We start from the raw sequence: 27,557 nt of genomic DNA, 5'->3' as shown, positions 1-27,557 counted from the left end.
GGGGTTAAAGCATTATGTTTTCTCCCAGTTTTATTGAAATTATTTGGCTTTCCTGTAGCAGATGAAAAACAGATGTTACAGAGAGGGAAGGGCTGCACGAGCCAGAAAGAAAAACCAAGACAGCAACAGGCAGGTCGCACCCATTCATTACCCATACGTTTCCCCTCGGCCATAAGGCTATTTATATTGCATCTCTATTATTACAAATATTATAATTGTGATGTAATTCTAGAAACCATAGTTTTCTCCTTTGCAGTCCGAAGTAGAAAGCAGCATGCGAGTCAAAAGGCTTCAGCAAAGTTTTTGTGCTGCGTAAGCACTTTGGAAAGCTTCGCTCCCATCTTGTAGCGTTAATGCCAATATTATGGTTTGTAATCCCTTCTGAAGCAGCCCAAGCCCAGGATTAATCCAGGCTTACTGGCTCTTGGATGCCCACTTGTTATACGGAGAACACTAAAAAAGAAAAGGAGTTTGTGTACATGCACACAAAGCAATTTAGGAAGTATCACCATGTGTCTCGCTGGTAATTTTAAATGTGCATCCTCGTTTACGTGATTTGCAGCACAAGTGGAGGGGCAGGACTGGAGTTATTTATCATTTTAAGCAGCTACACGGTGCAAAAATGGGGAGTAAGAGTCAATCACGGGTGACTTAAGAACTGACTGGCCATATGCATAGGCAACTGAAATGGCAGATGACCTACCTTGTTGGATTTTTAGGCATACTTCACAAGCAAGGAAAGGCCTTTGAAAGTCTTTGCTCTCTCCATGTCATTTTTTTCCCCATTTAACACTCACTTAAGACTTCTGGCAATGGAGTACCCTGATTTAAAGCAAACGTACGGTGGCAATTAAGAAAGGATGCAGGAGCAGGTTATTCCTTGCTTGAATTTGCAGAAAAGAAAAGCACACGGGGAAACGAGCCTTGGTGCGCTCTATTTGCTGCACAGAAATCACCACCCAAACCAGGGTTGTATATGGGCAACCTACACACTGACAGCACTGCCCCGAGGACCGCGCTGGGAATTATACATCACCATCGCAATACTGACTAGCTGCTGCTCTGGGGGATTCACTTAAATTCCTTTAAAACTGGCTTAATGCGTATTTTAAGTTAGCTTTGACGTTCTTTTCAACTCCCAATTATACACCTATGTACTGGAGCGGCATCTCCAGTTATTCGACGGGGCCACTCGTACCCAACAAGCAATAAATTACATATCTCGCCTTTTCACTGACAGATGCAATAATTAAAATATTGGGCAAATTTCCGTTGCTAACTACTCTCCAAAATATTTTAAGTATCCATCACGGATGTGCTTTTCCATAGCAAAAAGGGTTTACTCGTATTATCGCACGCATTCTTCTGAAGCTCGAGAATTAAGTTAAAATAATGCTTTTTACAAGGAGGATGCCAAGCTTCACGCCAAGCCACGACCCAGAGAACGAAGCGGGGTTTTACTTGATTAATTATTTTGGCCTTCTATATGACACCTGCAATGCAGATTTTTTGTGTATGTGTATATTATTATTATTTTATTATTATACTATAAATGTTATTATAAGATATTATTATTATATATATTATTGTGGACTTCTATATGACACCTGCAATGCAGTTTTGTGTGAGTGTGCATATATTATTATATTACTATGATATTGTATATATTATTGTAGCTTTTTTTTTTAATTTTTATTTTTATTTTGGACTTCTATATGACACCTGCAAAGCAGATTTGTGTGTGCTTGTGCATATACACACACACAATATCTCCCAATGCCTGCAAAATACCACCACATGCTATTACATTATTATTATTGTAGATCTTATGTTAGAGATATATATTACTTTGGACTTCTATACGACACCTGCAATGCAGATTTGTGTGTGGGTATATTATTACAGTACATATATTATTATAGTAGATACTATAATATATATATTATTTCGGACTTTTATATGACACCTGCAATGCAGGTTTTTGTGTGCTTTTGTGTGTGTCTATATATATGTACACACACACACAATCTCCCAATACTTGCAAAGTACCACCACATGCTTTCCTCTAGCTGCTATTTGGAGAAATTAAAAATATTTACTCATTATAATTTTTCCTGGAAAGCGCGTCCCGCTGGGTAGCAGATGAGCTCTGCCCCGCGCACGTGGCAGAGCGGTGCCTGTGGTTACGGCCGCTCCTCTGCTTGCTGCCGCCATCGCCGCGCCTGCAATTAGCAGAGGCTTTTTGCAGGGTGATTGCGTGCATGCGTCCACTTCTGACTAATAGCTCCAGGAAAAAATGCGATGGAGAGGGAAGGGAGCGATCCAAAACACCAAAGCTAAAACAAAAAAGAGCAACGAAACGCAAAAAAAAAAAAAAAAAAAAAAAAAAAAAAAAATTGCAGGTTGCATTTGGCAGCGTGCTGGGATTAGATCACCGTGAATCCCAGCTTTAAATAAAGCTCAAACATGAATTTCCTGACTAAGGTAAAAAAGCCTGGCTCAAATTTATGAACTGCTGGCAAGGTTACCTCTATCCCAGAGGCCTACAAATACCAAGAAAACTCTGGCCCAGAAATGCAGAGTTCAGCCTGATAATTCAAATACATTCCTCTGAGCATCGCCGTTCCTGCAGCCGTAGCCGAGGCAATAAAGAAATGAACTCCAATACTTCCAACTTCACATTTTTCAGAGCTTTAAATTAAACCATAGAAGTGTATTTCTAAAGCTTGTGAAGTTTATTTCCAATGAAGAAGTGGATATAAGCCTTGTAGAGAAGGTTGTTTTAAGGAGGTAACCCCAAATCTTCCCCGGCTCCGTCGGATGCAGCCCACTCCACCAATATTTTGTGAACAGAAAAAAATAAAATAAAATAAAATGGAATTTTCTACTCTTCAGGACAATCTTCTGGATCTCGTTAATTAAAGGATAATTCAGTTTCACAGTGACATGTGTAAGCTGTAAGAAGAAAACCCCACCTGAACCCCACACTTCCCCGTAGGAGAGACTCAGCACTACCCCTTACATCTCCCAGCCTGTATTTAAGTTTTTCTGAATGCAGAGAAAGCAGTAATTCTTCAAAAAAATTATTAAAATTATTAAAGTCTGCTTGGTCTCTTCTTTATTTTTTTTGTTTCTTTTTTTCTTCTTTTTTTTTTGTTTTGTTTCTTCTCCAAGCACGTCAGATGCTTCGCTGAAGTCCAGAGAGATTAGATCTGCTCTGCTTTGGAAAGCGGTCGAGCATCGAGTATTGGGATACAGCTCCCGACCTTCCACGCCAAACCTTTGCTCCCCAAACTTGCCATTTCTCCAAAAAGTTTCCAATTTCCTCGATGATAAAGCAGATTGAAGTTTTAATAGTTTGCCCTTATCTTGGATGTGAGCATTTTTATCCACGTGTTTTCATTCTCATTTGGCATCCCTCCCACGGCTCCTTGTCCAAGATTTTTCTCCCGATTAAAAACCATAAGTAAGCCTGCCTATTTTGGGACAGTCAGTAAATCTTTGATCCCTACTACAAAGTCGCTGCATAGGAATCCCGTTTCTCTGTTCTTATTCCCTCTTATCAAACACGAGGATATTAGAGATCTGGAAAACGCTGGCAAAAAAATAAGATCTTTTTTATTGCATTATGGCCAGAAATTGCTGAACGTTTCTCTCTCCATCCCCCCCCCTCCCCCCCCCCGGCCCCTTTTTTTCCCCCTTTTTTTAATTAACAAAAGTCAGCCTCATCCCCAGCATTTTTTGGTACACATACCCCTTTTTCTGAGACCTGTGCTCTCCTTCTTCAAAACCTCACTTTCCTGAAAGTGGTAATGAGGGGAGGGGTCAGTTTTAAACAGAGTTTCTTACTCTGAAAAGGTCTTTTTAAAAATTATTTCTTCCCCCCCCCCCCCGAAATTCGTATTTTCTTAGCGTGTGGCATGAGCATTTCTTTAAGTATTTGCATAGGAACTGCTTGGAAACCACCACATTACACCCTGCTACCGGTCTGCCCATAACAGCATGAACTGGTCCACATTAAATTAACCATCTTGGTAAATGCAAAAGTATTAAATATATGCAGTAATGTTTAAAATCAGAAATAATCACAATTACTCAGATCCCTACTTCTCCTATAGTGAATTATATAGTTTTCTGGTACCTTTTAGAACGGAAGTAACTGACAGAATTTGCTTTCATTACTATAAATAATGTTTTTCATAACAGCCAACCACCCTGATTTGTCTTGTGCTGTGCTAAATTTTCAATTAATTTGATTCTTAAACAATATTGTACCATCTTTTCCTCTATTCTGGCTTTATTTATGGGCGTTGGTAGGGCTAGGACTCTTGAAAATGGAAATACATCATTTTAAAAATGCTCTGCTTTTACAACAAGGAAGATGAAATTATTCATGCCGCAGCTGACAAGCACCAGCATAGGTGGACGGCAGCTATATAACATCGACACCGTTCATTTTATCAATCGTGTCGTTAAGACCTACCAAAAACTTTAGCTTTCACGCAGCCATAAGACGCATTTTTATGAAAATCCTTACTGGGTTAGCAGCACGTGGTAGAGCCATCCGGGTGTAGGCCAAAAAGCAAGCGGCATGCTGCTGTTCCTATGGTGCTGGCTGGAACAAAGGTAATTTATGGTAGTCATCACAAGCTTCACGTAGTCAAGCTGACCCCCAAAAACCCATCCAGATTTATTAGACAGAGATGGCTGCCAATTTAGGAGATCCCTGAGCTACAGACGACCGAAAGTGGTGGGACCGGCAGGGAAGCCTCACCCCGCCCTGCCTAACGTCCTCCCAGGGATGGGATGAAGGATGAGGTGAAGCCTTCATCGGGCTGAGTGCAGCCATCCCTGTGGGCGAAGGAGGACAACCTCACTCTCCAAGGCTCTTCTCTGCAAAACAGAGGTGGTGCTCACCTACATCGCAAAGCTTCACAGGAGCGAGCAGCGATGCACATGGGACACCAACCCTCCCAGTGATAGAAAGCTTCGTTAACTTGTTGCTCACGCTGACGCAAAATGGACATAATTGTTTTTTTAAAATGCTTTATAGGTCCTAAAATAAATGACCTGCAAAATGCCTCCGCTGTTTTAAACTCAATAATAACTCTTAAGATTCAGCTTGTCCTTTCATCATCTCTATCACAGGCTTTGCCCGTAGAAGTCCAAATCCCCAATCACTGTGACAAAGCCAAAGGCTCAGCTGTCTGGCACGACGTTTATCCCTCATCCATCTTAACTAATCGAATAAAAGCGAGTTGCAATCGGCTGCTGCAGTTAAGGCAGATCCTTTCCGCAAACACGGGAAACAATGATTTTATTTGCCTACCCCAAACTGCTGCCATCAGTTTCAGCGAGACTTGTGCAACGTGGGTTTGGGGAAGGATTGTTCCATCACCCTCTGTCACACACTCCGCTGAGCTTTAACTTAACCTCTACATAATATTTAAACTTAGAGGCTGAACAAATTGGAGCAGCTACCTGTCTATGTTTCGCTATATTACCTTACTTTGTTTAATTGATTTCTGCTGAATTCGGCAAAGCTACTTGCTCAAAGCAGGAGGCACTTGGTTAAGCTTCTTTATATCTGGCAGACGTTGGGACCGCAAAGCAAATGCAATCTTCTCCAAGCTGCAGAAGAGATGGTCAAGACCGCTCATCCCGGCAATTCTTGGGTTTAGACATTTTCATTGACACAACCCTAAACGATGATGACTATTCACACCGATGCTCGTGCTCTACTTGCAGTCATCAATGAACGCATTGACTTCTCTCTTCCTATAGGAAGCATATGGGGAAATAAGGCGTATACACTGCATTGCCACAGTGCTGTAGTTGGCTCAGGAGGTCTTCAAAGGGAACCTCTTGACCCCCCCACTAAATCCACTTCAGTTTCTATGCTCCAAAACTGCTGCGATTCAAACTAAATCCTGGTTGTAGGCAACTGAGGTCTGCTGCTGCAGGACCAGATGGGAGCTCATCCGCAGTAAGACCCTGGAGGTGCACACGTGGGCTCAGCACCGGCTGCTTCCCTCCACACAACGGCTCCCTGTTGTGCTGAACCACTTGCTAACGTGTATATATAGGGTGTATACGCACATATATTATATATCTTTAATTTCCATCTAGGACAGCTAGGTACTTCAGTACCTTTACAAATACGATGCTTGAAGACCTGTCCAGGCTCATACTGGAAAGCAAAGTAAAGAAGAGGCAGGAGCAAGCGCCAGCCACGTGCACCAACTCCAGAAGTAACCCTCTTCCTTCAGATTTATATACATCAACAATCACTGGAGACATTAAAAGGAAAAAAAACCTAAATAATCGCATTTTCTCTGTCTCTCCACCGTATAAAATAAGTGACAATAACAATTTCTGTGCTCTAAATAAGAAGGGAACACCTCTCACATTTGAAGACACTGAGGACAGATTCAGAAAATTTTATTTACTGCCTTGGGAAACAATTTGTTCAAATTCCCAGAGCTCAATAATACACCATCACCTTGTCATTGAGCAGACAAGAGAGGGTATTGCTCCTCGGGCGGCAAAACAAAATACACTTACGAGAGACATTTAGTGGAGAGCACTCATGTTTTGTGCCTGGAAAAGCCACGGGGACGGCAGAAACCAGAAAAAAAGGCAAAATCTGTCAACTGCTACCTCTGGAGCTGAGCGTAGTCCCTGTCCTACAAAGGCTCCTTGTTCTCAGGCTCTTCTATTCCCCACCAAGGGCGACCAAGCTGCAGCACACCACCTACCTGGCATCCACCCAGCACCCAAGCCCAGCATGTAAAATCTGATACGGGTTCCCCAGCCATGAAAGAAGTCAAAAGGGTCTCAGTAAATAGTCCTAAAAAACAAAATCTGTATTTTGACTGGGAGAAGAGAGGAGGGAAAGAAACAAAATCCCTACTAGAGCATTAATTTCTCATTCCGTGAGTAGAAAAATAGAGTGCCGTATTAACTACGCACATTAGGGATAAAAAGTCTGCACCTCGGTTATCGATATTAAGTCCTCATGGAAGCCGTACTGGACAGTAGCAGCACGATCTTTGATCAAAAACATGACTTATCAAATAGTATAATGATAACGTAGCACTCTGATAAGTATATATAGTGAAAAATGAAACAAAAAGCTTTCAGAGAAGAGGTCCTTCCTTCATGCTTTATAAAACGTGCACCTTGATATTCAGGTTTAAAAAAAAAGCTTAATACAAAACCAAGTAACAGATACAGTGGTGCAATAAGTCAGTGGAATATTTAAAAAAAATGGTATTAAGGAAGTCAATCGTTCTCTAATGCCGTATAATGCTGAGCATCATCTGGGTTCGCTATGGTTGCATGCAAGCATGAAAACATGGTCCCCACTCAGGTCAGACTCAGGATTATATTTTATAGATCTATAGATATCTACATAGATAAATATCTATTAAAATATCCAGATATCCGGATATGTGGGGATCCAGATATCTATAAAATCTAGATCTCCAGGTACAAAATATCTAGATATAGATCAATAGAGGGAAAAGTGAAACCCTAAGAGATTAGAGAAAGAAAACTAAAGAAAAGGATAAAAATGGAAGGGTATGAATGAGAACAAATGGCAAAACAAAACAACTCCCCCAAAAAGAGATGGCGAGGAGGGAGGGAAAAGATGGGATGCTTGCACGTGCATGTTCAATAAAATGCTCCCTGTAAGGCAAGCGCTCCACCCAGCAAAGGTGGGGTTTTATTTAGCATTTTCCTCCTGGAAACAAAATAGCTGCTAATTCTTAAGGGTGGGAAAAAAAGGCATAAACCTGCTTTAATAACTAATCCATTTTCCTGCAGTCATCTCAGGTCAGAAATAACCATTTCTGTCATTTAAGCACAATAAACTGGATTTGGTGGTGACAAAATGTTTGCTGAAAATAGCAAATAATGAAAAAAAAAAAAAAAAAAATTAAACTCAGCCACCGATACAGCCAATCTGGATATTGCAGGAAGCCTCTAAAGTAAAAAGATTGAATAATTCAGCATCAGAGAAACGGATGAACAAGACATTATTTGATACAGAGCCTGAAACTGTAAAATATCCCCAGCTAAAGAATAACAGCATTTTGAAAGCGCTGGTGAAAAGCATTTGGTGCATGAGCCTTGCTGTATGACTCCTTTGTGTCACTGCTGCCGGCGGAGGCCTGCACAAATTCTTCCCACATTAGGCATCATCTGTATAATCTCTGTGCGCTGCTCCCTCTCTAACCTTTCCATGCACTGGGGAGGGAAGAACGCAAGGCGAAAAAATCCTGGCTGCTGCATTAAACACCTACCCCAAACTCAGACCACGCAGGAGATCAATAATAACTGTATATATTATCGGTTAAAAATGATCAAAAGGGAGTAATGAGCAGAATAACAAGTCTTTGCCTCTCCCCTTCATAGAAATCCATTTTTAAGATCTAAAACCTCTAGAGCCACAAGACACAACCTAATGACTTAAAATCAGTGTCTGAAACTGAACTTCATGAACTAAATCAGATCTGTTTTTTCTTAAAGTCCATTTTAATGAAATTTGGTTACCTCCCATTAATGCTGTTCCAAGTAGGAAAAAAAAAGGGAATAAGCCCAAAGTTTACCTCCCATTAATTGCCATTCCAAGTAAAAATATGAACATGTTGGATTTGATAATGCCTTTTCTCGCAGGGAAATAACTGCACCGTAATTTGCTGTATAAAAAGGGCATCGCCTCATCGTGACTACGCACCGCAGGAGTTAACGGAACGGGATCTGCCGGCAGAACTGGGTCCTACCTGGGATCACTACAGGTCTTGCATGCGTCTGGCCAAATTGCCTGGGAGAAGCAGTGGAGGATGCATACACATTTAGCTTTAGCATCTCCGCGTTGTCCAACGCCAGTCGAATATACTGAAAGTCCAGGACATGCCTGATGATTCTAGTTGATTGATTTTTTTTATCTCCACTCAATAGCTCTTTGTTTAACTCTGGAAACATTCAGCAGCATCGACTGAAATTTTGGCAGCGCGGTATCATTTTCACTCGCACCTAACAGCGGCCAGCTCTTCAGCTGCTGCTGAGAGAGCTTAATTCAGTTGGAAGGAGGCTGTACATTACCACAGCAAAGTCCTACAAAATAAATTTCAATATCTTTTAGTTGCTGCTTACATTTTCCTCCAACAATCCAACAATCAGGATTAAAAAAGAAAAATAAGAAAAATAACAGCTTTTAGACTTCTAGACCTTAAGATTGAAGCTATAACTTCCCCATACAAGCAAAACACACATATTGTGTAATATTGCTCCAGAAATTAAATTCAAAAGTAATTCCGGTTGCTGTTCCGAAGGTTTCTATGCAAACCACCGCCTATTGGGAATGCAAATAGCATTGCCACCACCACAAAAGGCTAGCTGCAATTTTTTCAAAAGCAATTCAAGCAATCAACTCCTTTTTTTTTCCCCCGGCTTAGATGCTGCAGATGCACATCAGCTGTGAAGGACAGCCACAGCTACCCTCCACCACCAGCAGCGTTCCTCAGCCTGTCACAGAAACATTTCTTTTTGCTTTTTTTTTTTTTTTTTTTTAAAGCACTTGAGAAATCCCCACTGGGATGTTTGAAGATGCATGTAAACAGCTGCTTAGAAAACATGTCTGGTTTTTGTAGTTGCCATCGCAGTACTTCTTGTGACGAACGAGACATTGAGAAAGTTACGGATGATAAAATGATCTGGTGCAGACTCCTTTAGATCTAGGCTCATTCGATACCTGTCTGGGGACCTTTGGGAATACCTGAGCCAGCGAGAAATTTGCTACTTCTGCGTTCTTGCTGAGAATTGAAAAAAAGGTAACATGATGGTAATAAATTAACTTGCATTCAAACCTCCCCAGGAAAGCTGAAGCATGGTTTATGTTTCGCTTTGCACCGAACACAGGAGGATGCTCACGTGCTGCATCGTGCACTGGCGCAGGGTGATGATCCCAGGGAGGGCTGGGGAGCAGCACACCTACATCCCACCTCTAAAGGTTTAAGTCTATGAAAACAAGCTGGGCTTCCAATATAAAGTTCATCTGGATGTTCCTAGCTAATCTAATTAAAGAGAAAACAGGGTCTTAAAACACCGTCCTAAGTTCACATGAACGAGTTACCTACCTATGGGGTAAAACAGCCCTGTGGCTAAACCCCAGTTCTCCAGGTAGACCACTCATTGAATCACAGAATGGTTTGGGTTGGAAGGGACCTTCAAAGATCATCTAGTCCAACCGCCTTGCCATGGGCGGGGACATCTTTCACTAGATCAGGTTGTTCAACCTGTCCAACCTGACCTTGAACACTTCCAACGATGGGTCATCCACAACTTCTCTGGGCAACCTCTTCCAGTATCTTACCACCCTTAACTGGAAGTCCTGTGATAACGACACTTTGGGGTTTTTTTAGAGCAAACCTTTAACTGTGGCTTTCAGAATTAGAAATGCAGTAGAAACACTTCATGGCCTGCATAAGTTGCCTACAGGAAGCTCCTCCTATTCCCCTCTCCAAAAAAAAGTGCAATTGTCGGAGTAAAGCATTTGCCTGACCGGCACGCTTCCTCGATGCTTTCTTAAATAATATCAGGGTTGGCATCTAAATGAAAAACAAGCTACCTACGTGGCAGCAAAGTTATGCACCCTGGGTCCCTGATAGAGCATCAAGCTGAGCATAATGAAGTTTCCATCTGAAGTATTGCATGAAGTCTATCGGAAACAGAATTGAATTGCAGCACGTGCAACTCTTCCTCTGGTCACTACATAAAACAATTGAATTTGAGAAGCTCAGTCTTGAAACTAAATAGCCAGAGAGTAAAATTTTGGTAAGCTCAGCTCTACAGATACCCTGCTGAAAAAGCAATCTTCTATAGGGAAAAATGTGCTTTATAAGAAAATGGGGAAAAATACAGAAAAAATATAAAGAAAAACACCTTTTTAAACCAATTGGAACCTTGTTATTAGAAAAATAAGTACAGTATCTAAATAATACCATTTATCACAAATAAGTAATATATAAATATGTAAGTATTTTATAATATCATTTACCACAAAACAAAAAAGGCATATTGCAACCGCTCCGAGGAGCGTCGCTACAAGACAAGCTTGCCTATTAAATCCCATTTAAGGAAAAAGAAAATCCATAGGACTTATGTCAAATACACTTTAAAAGGACACGTTTGGTCTCAGTACACACCTCTAACTGCAGCCGCTGCTACATACAGCTGCTGGATAATACTACCACGTTTAGATGGCAGCAACAGCTTGCCTTGACAGCCATCCCCAAAAGCGCAATTTGGACAAGGCTCACAGGAATCTCATGCAAGAAAAAAAAGTCTCAAACAATAGCCTGGGGCTATTCAAAAAAAGGTAAATTAGGAAAACAGCAAAGCTGCAGGCCGGGGGGGGGGTGGTGGAAATCATCTTAATTTTGTTCCACTTTCGCTCCTGCTGTGCGAGCACGACTGCGAAGGCATTCCCAGGAACGGGCGGTTCGGTGCAAACACTCGTGCTACCAGAAATGCTTTGCAAGCAGGGAAAGAAAAAGAGATTGACGGGTCCGAGTAAACTCTTATTTGCTGTGCTCTGTTCCCTAAATCAGAAGTCACAGCATGAAGAGGTATGTCACTGCCTCCTAAAAGACAAGCCTGAGCTGAACACCATTTAATTTTAAATACGCAGAGGGAAAACAAGGGGATCCAAGAAGGCGTCTGGAGAGGAGAAGAATGAAGAAAAAGAGGAAAAAGAAAAAAATACACAAGTTTGGCACCTAAACTTACAGAGAAGTGAAAAGTGTATTTCAACCACAAACGCAAGGCATCAAAAGGTCAAATCTGCAAATGGGTGGCAGGGTAACACAACCCTTTACAACAAATCTTCTCTGAAGATCCCTTTTTTAGGAAATTTTAGGAAGGGAAGGAAAAGCAGAAGTATGCACATTTTATCTTTAAGCCTGTGTGATTTGTGACTATTTGGGACTGGCGCTGGCAGAGCAGATGAAATTCTGGATTACCCTCACTTTCTCCGAGAGACCTGCAGGCAGCTAGAGAAGCACAACAGCAGCCGTCCAGCTGCCAGAGCGAAGGAATGCAAACTTCTGTTCCAAAAGCAAAAGAAATAACAGATATGATTCAGATTTTTTTTTTTTTCCTCCTTAAAAACAGCTGCAGATCTTGCAAAAGGAAAGCAAAGAGGCTTAGTGCGTCCCTCCCCTGTACCTAATCCCAACACACGCAACAGTCCCCGGGAAGAAGTAAGTGCCCATCACCAAAGCAGCATTACCAGTAAACCGTTTGCGCTGCTGCCCTTCATCCAAGAGCCAAGCAAGTAGACTTAAACTTCCAATCCTGAAACACGGGGGTAACAAAGGGATCCTGATAACCGGGGATCTTCAAATTGCACCATCCTGAAATTGCTTGCACCCTCTCTCCCTGTTCCATAACATAAAATAACAGCAAGCAGAGAAAGAAAAGCAAAGAAACGCGCAGCTCACGGGCATCCTCTATTTCTTGCCTCCGGACACAAGCTTGTTTGACCATAAGCAATGACTGTAAGTCTGTATTTGGGGGGGGGGGGGAGATTTAATCTTTCAAGTAGGTGGAACAGTTCATTTATTTAAGGGACTACATCAGTGGACTGAGTGATGCTCCAGCCATTTTGCAACTGGACTATTTTACCTATTCCTGAGAAAAGTAGAATTCAAGACAAAAAACAATTCCCAAAACTTCATTCTACCTTCTCTTTCATGGAGACCTCTCTTCGCCGCGTCTGGAATCTAAGCTAGACAGAGATGCTCTCTCTGACACTACTTAAGAGAACTATAAAGCAGACGTCGGTCCAACAAGATACACTAATAAGCATACCAAAAACCAAACAGGCATGCAAATGTTTCAAATAAATAACAGGATTGGAGGTGGAATGCCAGAGTTTTCATATGTGTTTTCTTAAATTAATGTGGTCACCTAATTGGGTCACTGCAGTAACAACCATGAATTGCAGACTACCGGAGCCTGGTCTGATATTTTCTCATCGACTTCAGCAAGAAACAGCTCCATAATCTCCTGCACAACAACAGGGGAAACACTGGCGAGTGCAAGAACGGGGAGTCCGCTTGCCTGTGTGCTTTAGGAGAATTAACACACAGTTTCATGCAGACTGTCAAAAAAAAAAAAAAAAAAAAAGCCTTTTTAATTTCTTTACCTTCAGTTTGTCATACAGCTTTGCGGCTTTTCAGGGCAAAGCCCATCCCGAATGACTTTAATCATTTGCTAACTTCAGATTAAATTAGCTCAACCCATTCTACCTGACGTGAAAACAGAAGAAAACTTGTTGGCTTTGCAAAATGAAGCTGTTAGCTTATCCTCAGCTGAGACATCCACGAGCACTAGTCCTTCGTCTGATTCCCAGTCTTCTGCTGGTAGTCGAAGCTGACCCAAGTCCTCAGACTCATTAATGGAAAACAGACACAGAGAGTAGGTATCTTTGTCTACAACTGCCAAAAAACCCTTTCAAAACAGAAAACAAATCCCCCAAAATCCATGAGTTTTACTATCCTTTAGTCGAAGCCACTTTTTATTTTAAGAGAAGAAAACACAGCCATCAAGCCACCTCTCTGTACCACGGCTTCAAAGAACAACGGCACGGCTGAAGCTGACGCTCATGCCACCCACGTGCAGACAGGCTTTAACAAACAAAACTCTTTAACAAGCAAAACTGGCAATTCTAAGGAAAACCATTTCAAAGAGTTACGGGGCAAACTCAAGGCAAATTAATTAATGAATGTTTGTATCCCTTTTTAGAGTTTCCTATCTGCAAAGTTAATGGTGCAGTTCATCTAATCTCCTTTCATACACAGGAAAAGTCCTCATAATGTAACTAATCGCACTGGCCAAATCAAGTACTTGTGATTGGAAAACAGAATTTTGACCATGAAAGTTACCTTTGATCTCTTCCCCAGCTCAATGAAGTTGAGTGCACAGGAACTCCGTAAATACAACACTATCAATGTGCAATGAATTCTCTTTTCAAATGTACCATAAAGAAAGGCTACCAATAATTCAAGAAAGGCTTTTTCATTTCCATTTTCAAACTGAAAAATCACCGAGATATACCAGTATTAAGAAACACTTGAGTGAAAACAAAGCATTAATAAATTTGTCAGAAAGCCATTTGCGTACTTTTATTTTTCCTTTTTTTTTGAAGCAGGTAGGATTCTATAGCCAGAAACACAACCTTCTCTTATTGCTAATACTGTTGTAACTTTATTATCAGCATTTAGCAGATAACCCTGCTGTTATTATGACTAGTGTCATAATAAAACCCCAGCTACTTGGGGTTTGGTTTGGGGGTTTTTTGTACCGTTACAGTTTCCACGCTACTATCGTTTTCATCTTACCTCAAGCACTGGTCCAGCTCCAAGAATAATCTGTTCTACTCCGCTGGCAAATCCCTTCTGGCTGAGGGCGGTGAGGTGATGAATCAGAAAGTTGGTGCTCTGTGTCTTTCCTGACCCGCTCTCTCCCGAAATCACGATGCACTGGTTCTTCCTCCGCTGAAGCATGGCGTGGTAAGCCACGTCCGCCACAGCGTAAATATGGGGCTCCAGCTTTCCCAGCTGATGGTTATCGTACATCTTGACATATTTGGGGTTATAAATAGGTAGAAACTTGAACGGATTAATAACGATGAGGATGCTGCCTACATAGGTGTAGATTTTTTCTTGCTTGAAGCGGTTTCTGAGATTTTCCAGAAGTGTTTTCTCGTTCAAGTCCGGCAGGCTGCACAAGTCATCGTAGTCCTTCTGCTGCGGCTGGGGAAGGAAGCCACGCTCCACCATCCTGCGACGCTCCTCCGTCACCCGCAGCCAGGACTGGAGGCTCCCATAGTGAATGGACCCGTCCAGGTTCTTCTCCCGCAGGAGGAAGCGATAATCCTCGCCACTGATGCGGTTCTCCAGGGCCATGCGAGGCCACAGCATCATGCGCTGGACCGGGCAGTCCGTAGGGTTGAGGATCCATTCCTCCCCACCAAACTCCTTCACTTCGGCAAGGACGTAACATTTTGTTTTCTCGAGCTGAAGTTTATTAATGAGCGAATCGATCACCTCGGCGGCCGTGGAAGTTTTCCTGGCGGTGATGGGGCAGTAGATAGTCCCTTCTGCAATGCTCCCGGGGTATATGTGCAACGTGTACTCGCTATCCTCAAAGCGTCGTCTTCCTCCAACATCATTTACACTCATATTGGATCCTTTCCCATCAGTACCTGCGCTGCATAGTCAGGACCGTCCTGTATGGTGTCAGGTCATCATGTTAGCAACGCTAAAAAAGAAAAAAGCAAAACAAAAATAGGTTAGGCGTTTTACCTTGGTAGGGATCCCTGAAAAATGGCTGACGTGCACCATGAGATGCAATGGAACGACTCGAGTGATGATACCCACCACCTTAAGAAGGCAACTGATGATTCCCAACCAACATCTGAAAAGGGAGCAGGATTTTAACCCACCAAGCCTGTAATAAAGGTATTTAACACACAAACGCTAGCCACCTCAGGCTCCCTTCTACTCGGACACAACTACCCACAGCACCTCAAGCTTTTGCTAATTTTTCCCTGACTCTGAGGCATCAAAGATTCAAACAGACTCTGACTTTCAGTGTATTTTACGGAGACTAAAATCACAATTTTGTGAGCAACATACCAGACAGCCTACTGAATCAATACTGGCATTCTCCTCATGTCAAAAGTTGCTACAGCCTTATCACTTAATATTACCAAATAACTTATTTAAGAGTTAATGCCTCTATTTCCATGTTTGCACAACTTCATGCCAACTTAGGGAAAGCATCAATCAAGCTAACTGTGACTTTGGAAAACACCCCCTGACTTTCCCAACACTGACTTACCCATACACATAAATTACATGTTCTCTAACAACATCTAGAAAATTAAGCCTTTTGAGATTTTGAACAGTTGCGTAAAATGCTAACTTAAAAAAAAAAAAACAAACAACTTTAAAATATCACCTTAAAGGCACACTCCAACCAGAAGGAAAATGCCTTCTTTGTCAATTCAAAGGCCTTCCTGAACACCGTTCAAAATGACTCTTGAAACACAGTGATTTGCCTAGTCACAAGTTTAAAAAAAAATTTAACTACTCAGTGGTCACAAGCTTCAAGTTCTCTCACATTGTAAATGGACACACGACTGCCGCACAGGCGCCTATCCAAGAGCGCACACTGCTGATAACGCCTGATGCTTTGCTCCAACACCCCTGGGATGAGGACCTTGTATCGACTGAATTCACCTACTCCTACAGCTGCTCCGAAATCCAGGCTGTGAGAAGAATCATCAGCTTCTCATGGGTGTGTGGTACACAACAGCCTCCAATTTTTACTGCTTCACACTAGGATAAAATGACCATCACCTTCTCCTGTGGACCTTGTCCTTGCTCTAGATACGTTATCCCATGGTCCTGTGCCAGTGAACGGTAGATAAAGTCCTTTCTCTTCCTGTCCAGGAGATTCTCAACCCATCGGGATTCAAACAGTAGTACTTCTCCACCCACCAAGTCAACCTTTTCCAAAGGTGTCCATATCTGACATCAGATATGAAGTATTACAGCCAATCACTTGCACAATCGCACTTTTTATTTCCCTCGTACTGCTTAAAAAACACAGAACACAGATCTCTGGCGTTGAAACATCAAATGTACAGGTAAGTTCTCAAACGTAATCACTACAAGGAGAAGACACCCCACCACCTGCCTCAAAATGAAAGCAATTCCAGAGTTAGTGGTCCTCAGTTCTCTACCAATTGGTTCTAACAAACTCAAAACTCCCCTTGAAGATGTTAAGATTTATTCCAATATAAAGACAAAAGGTAACTACGAAGAAATGCAGAGGACCCTCAGAGCCAGGATCTGGGCAATAAAGTGACAGATGACATTTAATAAAGATAAAAGTTTGTGATGCACACCCTAACATTATGTATCATATGGAGTTTTTCCTTGAGCACTGCCCCACAGGAGTGAGACCTGACGACTATGATGGCTCTCTGACGGTGTCAACAAAACGCTCAAGAATGGTCAAAAAACATGAGGTCAAATCATGTCAGGTTCAGGGAGCTCCTGAGTTTCAGATATTCAGTGTCGGGAAGAGTACTCAGAGGAAGCATTTCACATGGTCGCCCTGTCCTTGCACTCCTCCCCAAGTACCCGGATCCAAGACCTTCAGCCCAAGCACAGCCACCCCATCATCTACACCCATGCAAGGCTGGGATTTGCAGATTTGTTTAATTTACTACAAGCATTTCTGAGGTCCCTAAATGAAAAGCATTCTTTTACGTTGTATTGTTTCTCGCTCCGATATTTCATTAAGAATATTATCCCCATCCACGCACTATTCAAAGCAAAGAAATTAATATGACACAGTGAAATACACCTGGCACGGATTCACGGCACATTGCTTGGTAGCAGGACATATATTATATACTGGGAAGCGCTCCAGCTGCGTTCCTATAGGTTTAGTATAGGCACAGATGCAACAGGGATGATGTCAGTTAAGTGCTGGGTTGGGCTTTCTTTGTCTAGCTCTGTGACTCCAGCATCAGCCTTTCTTCAAGAAGTGGGGGGGGAGCCAAAACCCAACACTTAAGCTAGATAATTCCTCACCAAGATTTTACTTCAAAAGCTTGCGACAAGAGGGCTGGCTATTTTTATTCAAGTTATCAGAGCATATCGAAGACTGCTGACTCACAAGAGAACTGCAAACAGGACTTTAAGTTGACCAACTTGAGTAAACTGACCTTCCCTTCTACCTACTCCCTCCCGTCAAATACTTGCAAGCTCAATACATTCTCCATAAAGCATCAGGCCACTCTACTCCACCTACCCAAAAGCTTTCTTCACTTCTCTATAGATGCTTATTCTGCATCGACTCGGTAGAATAAGGAACATCTGTGTCTTCTGCATCCAAACAACTTGAATCCGGCAGAATTGCAAGCCAAGCATGAACCCCATGAAGATGCTAAAAGCCCCAGTAACTCCGAGAACGCAGAAAAGCCAAGTCCTCCCCAAAGCCACTCAAACGCCAGAAGCTTCCCCTAATGACTAAGAAATTTAGCAAGGTCAGAAAGCAAAGAGGTGTTAATTTGAGCCTTATAAATCACAGGAGGCGTGCCACATGATTTATTTTTAATAATACTAAACATGTCTCTAAGTATTATGTTAGGTCAAAGAAACATTAATGAAGATAATTGCTTGTGGTCTCCCAACCGCTGATGCACATGAGCCTGGCTCTGCTCAACATCAAACACGCCTCTTGCGGACAGCCAGTTTTCAAAGCATTTTGGAGAAAATATTGCAATGAAACACGTGTAATTAGGTAATTAGCATATGTCAGGGAGAGAGGCTCCTAATGACAGCTGTTCAAGCAGGCTGTCATATTAGCTTTTATATGACTTTTTAAATTAACAGTATTTTTGCGTTTGGACGCAAAAAAAATAAATAGGGACATGAAAAGACCAAAACAAGAGTAAGTATTTCGCAACCCACGAATACTCACCCTATGCACTATTTTAATTAAAGGCATTTTGCGCTGCTACATGTTTACATTTAAATGAGAGCATATAAAAAATCATGCTACATCTAAGCAGGCAAGTCATTGATATAAGAAAAGAAATGCTAACGTCTAACTGAAAGGGGATGCTTGTCTCTGTACCCAAGTAAGTAGCAGATTATAAGATGAACTGACTTTACCACCAAGCTATCGTTCAGCTGCTTCACTCATGTACTGGCTTTGGCAAGGATGAAGGCGGCAGTAACGGGATGCTGATCCCACGGGAGATGGAAACCCGGGGATACATTAGACCAGAAATAATTGCCAACTCCCGTGAACACTCTGGCCAAAATTTATGGATTATGCCTGTCTGTGAAAGGAAGAATTTAGGACATTTTAAGCCAATATACTTTCATCCTAATATTTTCTATATCCTTTCCCATTCTCTACGTTTGAATGAAGATTCTTACTGAAATTGACCCTGCACGCTGATTTTGCTCATTTTTACTATCATAACGTAATTCTACTTGCAATGTAAAAAGCATGATCTCCAAACAAACATGAGGTTACAAATTAAGCCTTGTGTCCCCCTACATAACAAAATAGATTAATATTTCCAAGGAGCTCAGAGGCCCTTATAAAAATCACAATAATAATTGGATTACCAGCAGGTTGATAGAAAAAGCATACTAAATTTACAACGGCCAGCTAGGCTTTGTGCATACACTAAACTTGTAAACAGTGGCTTACATTTACATTATATGCGATCTTTTACTAGTTGACCACAGTTTAATACACATAAACACTGGTAGCAAATGTGCTTTCTCAAATTAAACTTATATATGACCACATACAGTGAGCGCTCCTGCATTGGGGGCTGCATTTTTTAGCAAGCGTTATTCTGTAAGGGATATCAAACAAATGAGGATGCTCCAATTACCTTCGGAAAGGTAGTTGAAATGGAGGCTTTCAGTCATGCCATTTCTTATTTTTCCATTCAGAAAGACCAATCTCAGTATTTTCAGGGACAGTGTAAGCAACACGTGGCAAAAACCCAAAATAAACCGTCCACTGGAAGCATCAGTACCCGTCATAAATAATGTGTGACAGCTAAAGCCTGAAATCATGGACAGAGTTTGCCAAATATTGGATGATTTGGAAAAAATAGAGATTAGTGTCAGCGTTGAGGCTGATGAAGGGGCAATTCTGGAAGCAAAGTTCACTTGGTTTTATTATAACATCCCACAACCCAGACAAAGGACTACAAAAATAGTGAAACTTTCTCCCCGTTCCCAATCCTCAGGCAATCGTAACAGGCTCGGTTGCTCAAAACAGCCTGGATTTATCCATCCACTGGTACGTCAAAACGCATACCGTGTGGGGCAGAAATTCCTGAAATAGATAAACTTTAAAAATCTGATAAAGGAACGGCCAATTTAAACATACTTCACTGCTTAATCTGAATATATCGGCACAAGGGCTCTCTGAATTTCTCTCCTGCAGCAGCAAATAGCCTCGTGCTGCTGGTACCCGAAATAACACCCCCATGACATCAAAACTGATGCCAGACTGACACATCTGTGACAGCTGATGCTGTAAGAACTACCACACCCTAGACAGGCAGAAAGGCCCATGTAGATGCTCAATATCTTGGTTATTATTGCACAGTTTACATGTCAGTTCATTTGATCATCTATATAATGCGTAACCCTCACCTTTTTATCATCTTTCTCTGCCGCGCTCACCATGTTTTTCTCTTCCCACCATTTGCTGATGGGAGAGAAACGTCATTATCATCGCTTAATCAACTACGTCGGTCCGTCTCAAAGAACCTTGTAGTGGAAGTGCAGGAGGTGGTGCTACCTAAAATGCAGATTTATGGTCCCGGGTATTGGTGTGGGGAGGGCGAAAGGTGTAAAGGGGACTGTTTTGCCGTAAAACTGCATGCAAAATCTCTGTAAAATGAGTTTTGCCCAAAAGAATGAAACCTCTAATGCAGGAAAAGCGAGATTTATAAGTGTTATAGTGAGCATAGAATGGTTTGGGTTGGAAGGGACCTCTAAAGGTCATCTAGTTCAACCCTTCTGCAATGAACAAGGACATCTTCAACTAGATTTGTAATCGCAATTCAGATTTACTCCTTCAAAAGGAATGATAAGCTTGGATGGGGAAAAAGAAAAACCCAAACCATCAGCACTCCAAGATTCTCCATATACAGAAGAAAGGTCTTTTGGATAAATTTCAGAGTAGTTTATTTGGACTGAAGCACCTAAGCAGGATGCCAATGCAGTGAGACGACCTAAATTAGAACAGAAAACGAAAGCAGGAGTGGAGACACGCTTGCAGATGCTCGGCAGCAACAGAAGTCCCTGCCAGACCTGGCACGATGGGATGCTGATTCACAACCGAAAAGCAACCCCTGTAGGCACCAAACCACCCATCTCTGACAACAGTGAGGACAAGCATGCAATGGCAGGAGCATCCCAACTACACCTTTTACTGCTTCGGCGGTTTCTTCCCTCTCCCCTTAAAATTTTCCATTTGGTCCCAATTCTGTAATCAAGAATTCTTCTCCCTTGTTAAATTCACTTCATCTTGCCCAGGAGTTCAAAACTAACGTGGGTGAACCTAAAAATCTGGTGTCCCTTCATTTCCTGCAAACCCAAATGATTTTGTAGATAAACCTTCTCAATGTCCCCAATCCAAGTCGGATTCATAAACTGGTTTTTGGCTGTTATTGTCAAGAGTCATAATAAAAGGAGAAACCACGCTTGGCCGGCATTAACCACCATGCCTCTGGTAGAGGGAAATATTTCTGCGAGTAGGGGTGATCCCACACTGTCATGCCTGTACAGTCAGAGATGTCTACTCAGCCTCCGAGGAGGATTCCCAGAATATAAGAGAAGAAGTTGTGAATACATAGCTCAAACTATGTAAATCGCTCCCAAAGATGTATAGTTGCCCACACTAAGTGTAACCTAAAACAGGTTGCAAGTGTCTTCTAAGTTGTTCCTAAGCTCACCGGCTTCTCCCGTGGCTTGAAAAATTGAGAAAAGTCCTAACAGGCTCATTTTTCCTGTGTTTTTCATTTTTATTCAGCACTTTAAGCAACTTTATCAGCTTCTTGTCTATCCACCTCTATACTAGAGGATGAGACTTGCATTTCAGCTTGTGACCTGGAAGCTTCTTGCTGTGCACTGGAGGTCAGTGGTCTTCTCTTTTGGAGATGGGCTCTGTTTACCCATACTTTGATAGACATTTCTTGCTATTTAAGAGACCCATGGGTACATAAAGCACCTCAGTAGGTGATACTCCTTCCCAGGGCCTGGAATTACCCCGTGTCTGGAGGTTTTGATATTCCCCTACGGTCTGACAACCACTCAACGGTTTCTCTCCTTCTAGCAGCTGGAAGATGGGCGAGGTTGCCGCTACTCGTTCATCACACTCTTGCTGATGCATCTCATGTGGACATCTGTCATCTTCTACCAGACCTTTTAGCTGAGACAAAATGAAAGTGGGAAGAAAAAAAAGAAAAAAAACCTAAAAAAATTACAGGAAAAACTGTTGCAAAACAAAATTACTCCTAGAAGCTGTTGCAAATGGTTCTCACGAACGAGGAACTGAATTAGGACGTGAATAGTAACACAATCACTTACTCTTCCCCTTAAGGTCACCTTCTGTGCAGAGAATAAATCAGCGTCCGAGGAATTAATCAGGGCAACGCAGTGAACAAAGCTCTTGTCTGCAGGATTCCTGCCTCGTCAGCTGGAGATGCTACCGTAGGCATGGACGAGGGCAAAAAAAATTGAAAATAAAAAAAAAAAAAAAAAAAAGGACTACAAGAAGGCTTGGTGAGGTCTTGTGATTGAGGCGAATGAATGGGAGAAGTGATTTCCATCTTTGCTTCCATCAGCTTTTCTGTGTGATGCTGGCAGACCGAAAAAAAATGGTGCAAACAAAATCTTGCCCCGGACCGTTCCTCTTTCTTGAGCTCCCAACTTGAGTCACTGCATCTTGATTTCTGGAAGCGCTACCGTTCTCCCAAAACGTGCGTCCTACACATAAAGAGGGGCGGTGGTGTTAAAGTATTAAAATAATCAGCTTTTTTTGTGGTACTCGCTGAACGGCCGGCACTTGGAAGTTAATTCTCTCTGTGTCCCAGATCTTCATCGATGAAACTGCATCAGGGTAAGCAAGGATGCAAGAAATGCTGGGTATTTAGCAAAAACGCAGCATCATTAAAAACTTCGTTCTGACAAATGAGGACCGGTAACGAAGCCCGTGTCGGGCACTGTGCGCTCCAGCTGCTCCCATGGCTTTTTTTGCCAGAAACCAAAAAAATAATAATAATATAAAAAATAAAACTAAAAACAAACAAAAATAAAATCAAAGGAAATTGCTGAATCCTCTCTCAGGCTGCGAGTGTGGCACTCATTTAACTTAAACTTGCTGTTCTCATATTCCCTACGTGGCTAACAAGAACTGCAAACTGAATGGCAAGGACTAACAAAAAGCCAAGAAACTAAGGCAGTGCTTTGTGTATCCCAAGTGTTTGGAGACTTTCAGGGGAATGAATCATTGTTATAGGTTGTTTTGCTTCTTCTAATGACTAACTAAGCAGTCACTGGCCAGAAGCATGACAACCCTGTTCCAAATACCAAGATAAATTTGTCATATATAGAAGTGGCAAAATTACATTTACAGCTCCATCAAGTTTTACCAGATTAACTCCGGGCTCAAGCATCGTCGTCTGACAGAGCGTCCCTCACCAATACAGCAATTCTGTTCAGGTGAACAGCCAAAATATCCAATTTTCCAGCTTTGCTGGTTGGATTTACTCCTTACAGGTGTATGCAGAGCAGTTCAGTCTCTGGAAAGCCAACTGGAAACAAACCTGGAGTTCATATCCCAAAAGCATAGATCACTGTCGAATACCACATTAATACAAGCGCAGAGAAGAACCAGCTAGCAGGGAGACGACTGTATAAACAGTAAGTGGACACAACATCTTCCAATTATCGCACAAGGCACATGCCTAGCTATTTATATTTTTGTTTGCAGCCAAAAATTTCACATATAGAGCCTGAAAAAGAACAGTGTTTACAATAAAAATCTTTTTGAAGCTGTTAAAAATGAAGGATACGAAGTGTTAGAGCAGAGAGACACTGCCAAGGACTACGGGAGTTCACACTGAGGAACATCTCGCCAGCCCCAAAACAGATGCAGCAAATACCTTTTTCAGAACCCAGGAATTACACCAGTGTTAAAGACAAGACGCTTCTATCCTAGAAGAGCTCAAGAGCTTCAGAGAACAAAACCCGTGGAAATAAAGGCATCCTTCCCCTCCTAATCCAGCCCTGCAGGCACCGGCGGTAGGAGAAACCTGACTACTGCCGCGCCGAAAAGGATGCATGTTGAAGGATGCTGAGCAAAAAGGCACTTGCCTTTCCAGAAGCAATAAGTATTACACAAATACATTGCACTACCCACCTAAATGCCACCGTATCGCTGCATTAGAAAATTTCCAAAGGTAAGGGAAATAAATGGCAGCTTATTAAAAAAACATTACATTTTTATATGCTATCATCAAGAAATAACTTCTCACATTGCAATTTCATCATAATGTAAGAGTATTTTGAATATTGATATATCTATATATTGATATATATCAATATATAAGTATATTGATCCTTTTGAAAGGATCTTGTTGGGTTAGAGAACCATGTCATTCAGCAGATCCTCAACATGGAGGTCTCCATCCTTGGGAAACTCAACCCACTTCCAGCACAAGCCGAGACAAACCAACGCTTCTTAGCCTTGCTTATCGTGGAGCCCACGCACATGCCAAAATAAACATTAAACCACTTTGGAAGTGACAATACCTGTGCTGTATTTCCAAAAAAAAAAAAAAAAATTAGGGACAATTTACATAACTGAGTGTCACCACGTTATTTTTGAATACCGGGTCAAATAGTATCTTGATAATTTCAGATATTTTTCCTGTAGTCTTAAGAGCTTTGAAGTTATCTGGAAGAAGTTAACATGGCTTAGGTGCAAAGTCAAATTTAAGTGCAATAGTGCTAGAAGATATAATAATGCCGTTACTGATGTTCTCTCTTTCATCATTCTATGGAGGATTATGGACGGCAACTGATAGCAAAAAAGGGATGATTTTAAAGCCTTCTCACAGAAAACTCTTTTTGGCAAACAATCCGCTTCAAATAAAAATTTCCAGTGTTCCCAACGTAATTTTATTACATTTCACAAAAATTATTACCTGCCTGCTCCCGGCAACCCGTCAACACAGAGACCTGAGCTTCCTCTTCTGCCAAAAAGACGTTTCCAACTTTCCTACTGATAGGAAATATACTCCTCAAGATTAAAATGAATGATAAAAAGCAACTCTGGCTGGTCAGAAGCCAAATACCATTTTTTAACATTTTAGGTAAAGCATACCTTTTAACGAACGAGAGTTTAAAAAGCTAATTCTCCAATTTTTCTGCTGTCTCGTATTCTTTAAGCGACACTACAATTCAGCTTTTCTCAAGCATCTGAATAGGAATAAAGTTATTTTTGGAAGTCCATATTCTTACACTATCATGAGCACCTACCCCTGCAGCTGCTGGCATCTGCCAGCCACGGTTTCTTCTGCTATAACTCCTATTTCTGAGATACAAATCGCCAAGGTGGCTTCCACACAAGCCCATCCTTGTTCTTTTAAAATCCTCCTTAAATGAAGGCGACCCTCAACTAACTGCAAAACACGTGCGAGTTTTGTCCTCCGGTTTGCCACTTCTGCTTGCACCTCCTTTCCGTTTTCCATCCGCAGATGAAATCATTTCCCCAAAGGGAATCATCTTGTCTGCAACAAATGAAAGTCAGCCCTCAGCAGCAATTAACTGCAGCCTCATCAGAAAGAAAAGCAGCTGCTCAGGACGAGATTTAGGTTCATATTAAGTAAGAGATGATGCCATGTATTATCTGTCTCCTCTCGAAGTTCAGATTCCAAAACAGCTTAGTGCATCGCTTAACCTACATATTTTAGAAATTTGATCTGTACAGCCAGACCATACATGTAGCTTCCACTTCTTTAAACTGAGCACTTAAAAATCCTACAAAATTCGTGTTTCTTTTCAGCGCAGAACTACTCAAAAGCTTGTAGCGCCAACCTGAAAGCATCCTTCTGCTCCCCGGTCCATGCAGGTGCCAGATCCCCTTATCCACAGACTGCAAGCCGATGCATAGCTGGTAGCAACCCATACATTCTCTATATAGCCTAGCTAGCACAAAGAATAGATCTTAAAGCATTCAGAAATGTGCCATCTAAGATCAAAGGGAAAAGAATATTAAAACTGTACTGCCAGATCTGCTTAGTTACCTTACAAAGAAAAAAAAAACAACAAAAAGCCCAAACAAAACAAACACCAAACAGGATGAGTCATATTTTAAACAAGACTTCCAGCAACTAGTTTCTGAAAAAAAAAAAAAAAAAAAAAAAAAAAAAGCCTTTTTCCTCTAAAGGCCATATTTTTAAAAGAATATTCATCCCACAAATTATGATAATTTACAAGCAAGGGCACAAATAGGATGCTGCATTTAAACTAACCACAAAGCAATATATTCAATCTCAAAATTAAGCTGTCAGGTAAGTGCCACAACACGAGTGGCTTTTAAACTCGAAGAAGAGTGTTCTGAATGCATCAGGACATGAAACCAAAAACAAAAGCCTTCTTACAATCCAAGAAGTACTGAGAAATCCCTTGAATTATAGATGACAGCTTCACTAAAAACAGTTATTGTCAGCTACCTGAAAACACAAGCTTTGTAGTTCTTTGAAAACATTAATATCAAAAAGAGAAGGGAAAAAAAAAGGGAGGGAGCTATCCAAGTATTTAATAATGCATATCATCAAAATATTTCAAGGCTGATATTTCACTAATTAATATCGATATGCTAAGACTGAAGGGACAGCTTGTTTGAAATACCACCAGTATTATATATTATATATTCCACCACTGTTAGTACTTTTAGCATGAATCTCCGAGCTGCAGCTTGTCTTTTTGTCCACCTAGCCCCTAACAGGGGCAAAGCTTCCCTATGCAAATCTTATTTTTTCCCAAATTTCAATCTTGTTTCTGAATTCTGTAGCTGCAGCTCTCACAAGGACACAGAGCTGCAACCAACGTCTACTTTAATTGTTCATGATATACCTGAAATAAGCTGTGGATTTCAAGTGAAGGACTAAGAAAATTAAATGCTATCCTGGCGTCACATTTTTAATAGGGAAGGCAAGAACTGGATGGACTATGGAGATGGGGTTATTTTGGGGAATTAGGGATCTTTTTAATAAACAGAGGGGTAGTATGACAATGTGGGTCACCTCCACTGCTCGTCTAGGAGCAAAAATACAGGAGGAAGTCAAGCTGCATTTTGAAAAATGGATGCGAGACACTAATTAATTAACTAGGTTGCTATCCTCTGCAAGACGGGAGGTACTGTTACCAAGACCCACTTTTTATTTGCTCTGTTAAAAGAAGCAGTGGAATATCATAGAAAAGACCGCTTCATTTTAAAAAAATTAGCAGCAAAAGGAGAAATTCCGACGTGTGCATGGTGTTTGTTTTCACAGGCAAAGTGCTACGGATGGCCGGTGAGAGATCAGTGCTAGCATCCAAACGCAACATGTATAAAAGACAAACGCTTGACCAAGCAAGGACTGGACCTTTTAAGGGGTCTATGGGAACTACAAGCCCCAGTCGAGCTAAATTCAGCTTCTCGTTAAGGTTATCAAGCTATTGCTTTTCTTGATGGAGCAGATATGCTGACCGAAGTCTGCAGAAATTCAGCCATGTTCGGTGACCGGTACCAGGGAATCGACACATCCATTAGGGATGCCGTAATTCACCTTTTTAAAATGAAACAAGCAGTAAACGATCAAGGATCTAGAGCAGATGCTGTGATGCAGCACAGTGCCGTAATAAACATGTATT

At 41.5% G+C, this 27,557-nt stretch overlaps 1 protein-coding gene across 7 annotated transcripts in view; it reads right to left on the bottom strand.

The window, feature by feature from the left end:
- The window catches only part of MYO9A (myosin IXA), a 188,430-nt gene that overhangs the window by 138,612 nt on the left and 22,261 nt on the right, over positions 1 to 27,557 (bottom strand). For all 7 annotated transcript variants that reach the window (XM_076348589.1, XM_076348592.1, XM_076348590.1 and 4 more), the window contains exon 2: positions 14,412 to 15,333. In XM_076348589.1, coding sequence (XP_076204704.1) covers positions 14,412 to 15,254 — 843 coding nt within the window. In that variant the 5' untranslated portion in view covers positions 15,255 to 15,333. The remainder of the gene's footprint in view (positions 1 to 14,411; positions 15,334 to 27,557) is intronic.

Source organism: Aptenodytes patagonicus, chromosome 10 (genome assembly GCF_965638725.1).
Source record: "Aptenodytes patagonicus chromosome 10, bAptPat1.pri.cur, whole genome shotgun sequence".
Classification (NCBI taxonomy): domain Eukaryota; kingdom Metazoa; phylum Chordata; class Aves; order Sphenisciformes; family Spheniscidae; genus Aptenodytes; species Aptenodytes patagonicus.
This window is presented reverse-complemented; position numbering and strand designations above follow the sequence as displayed.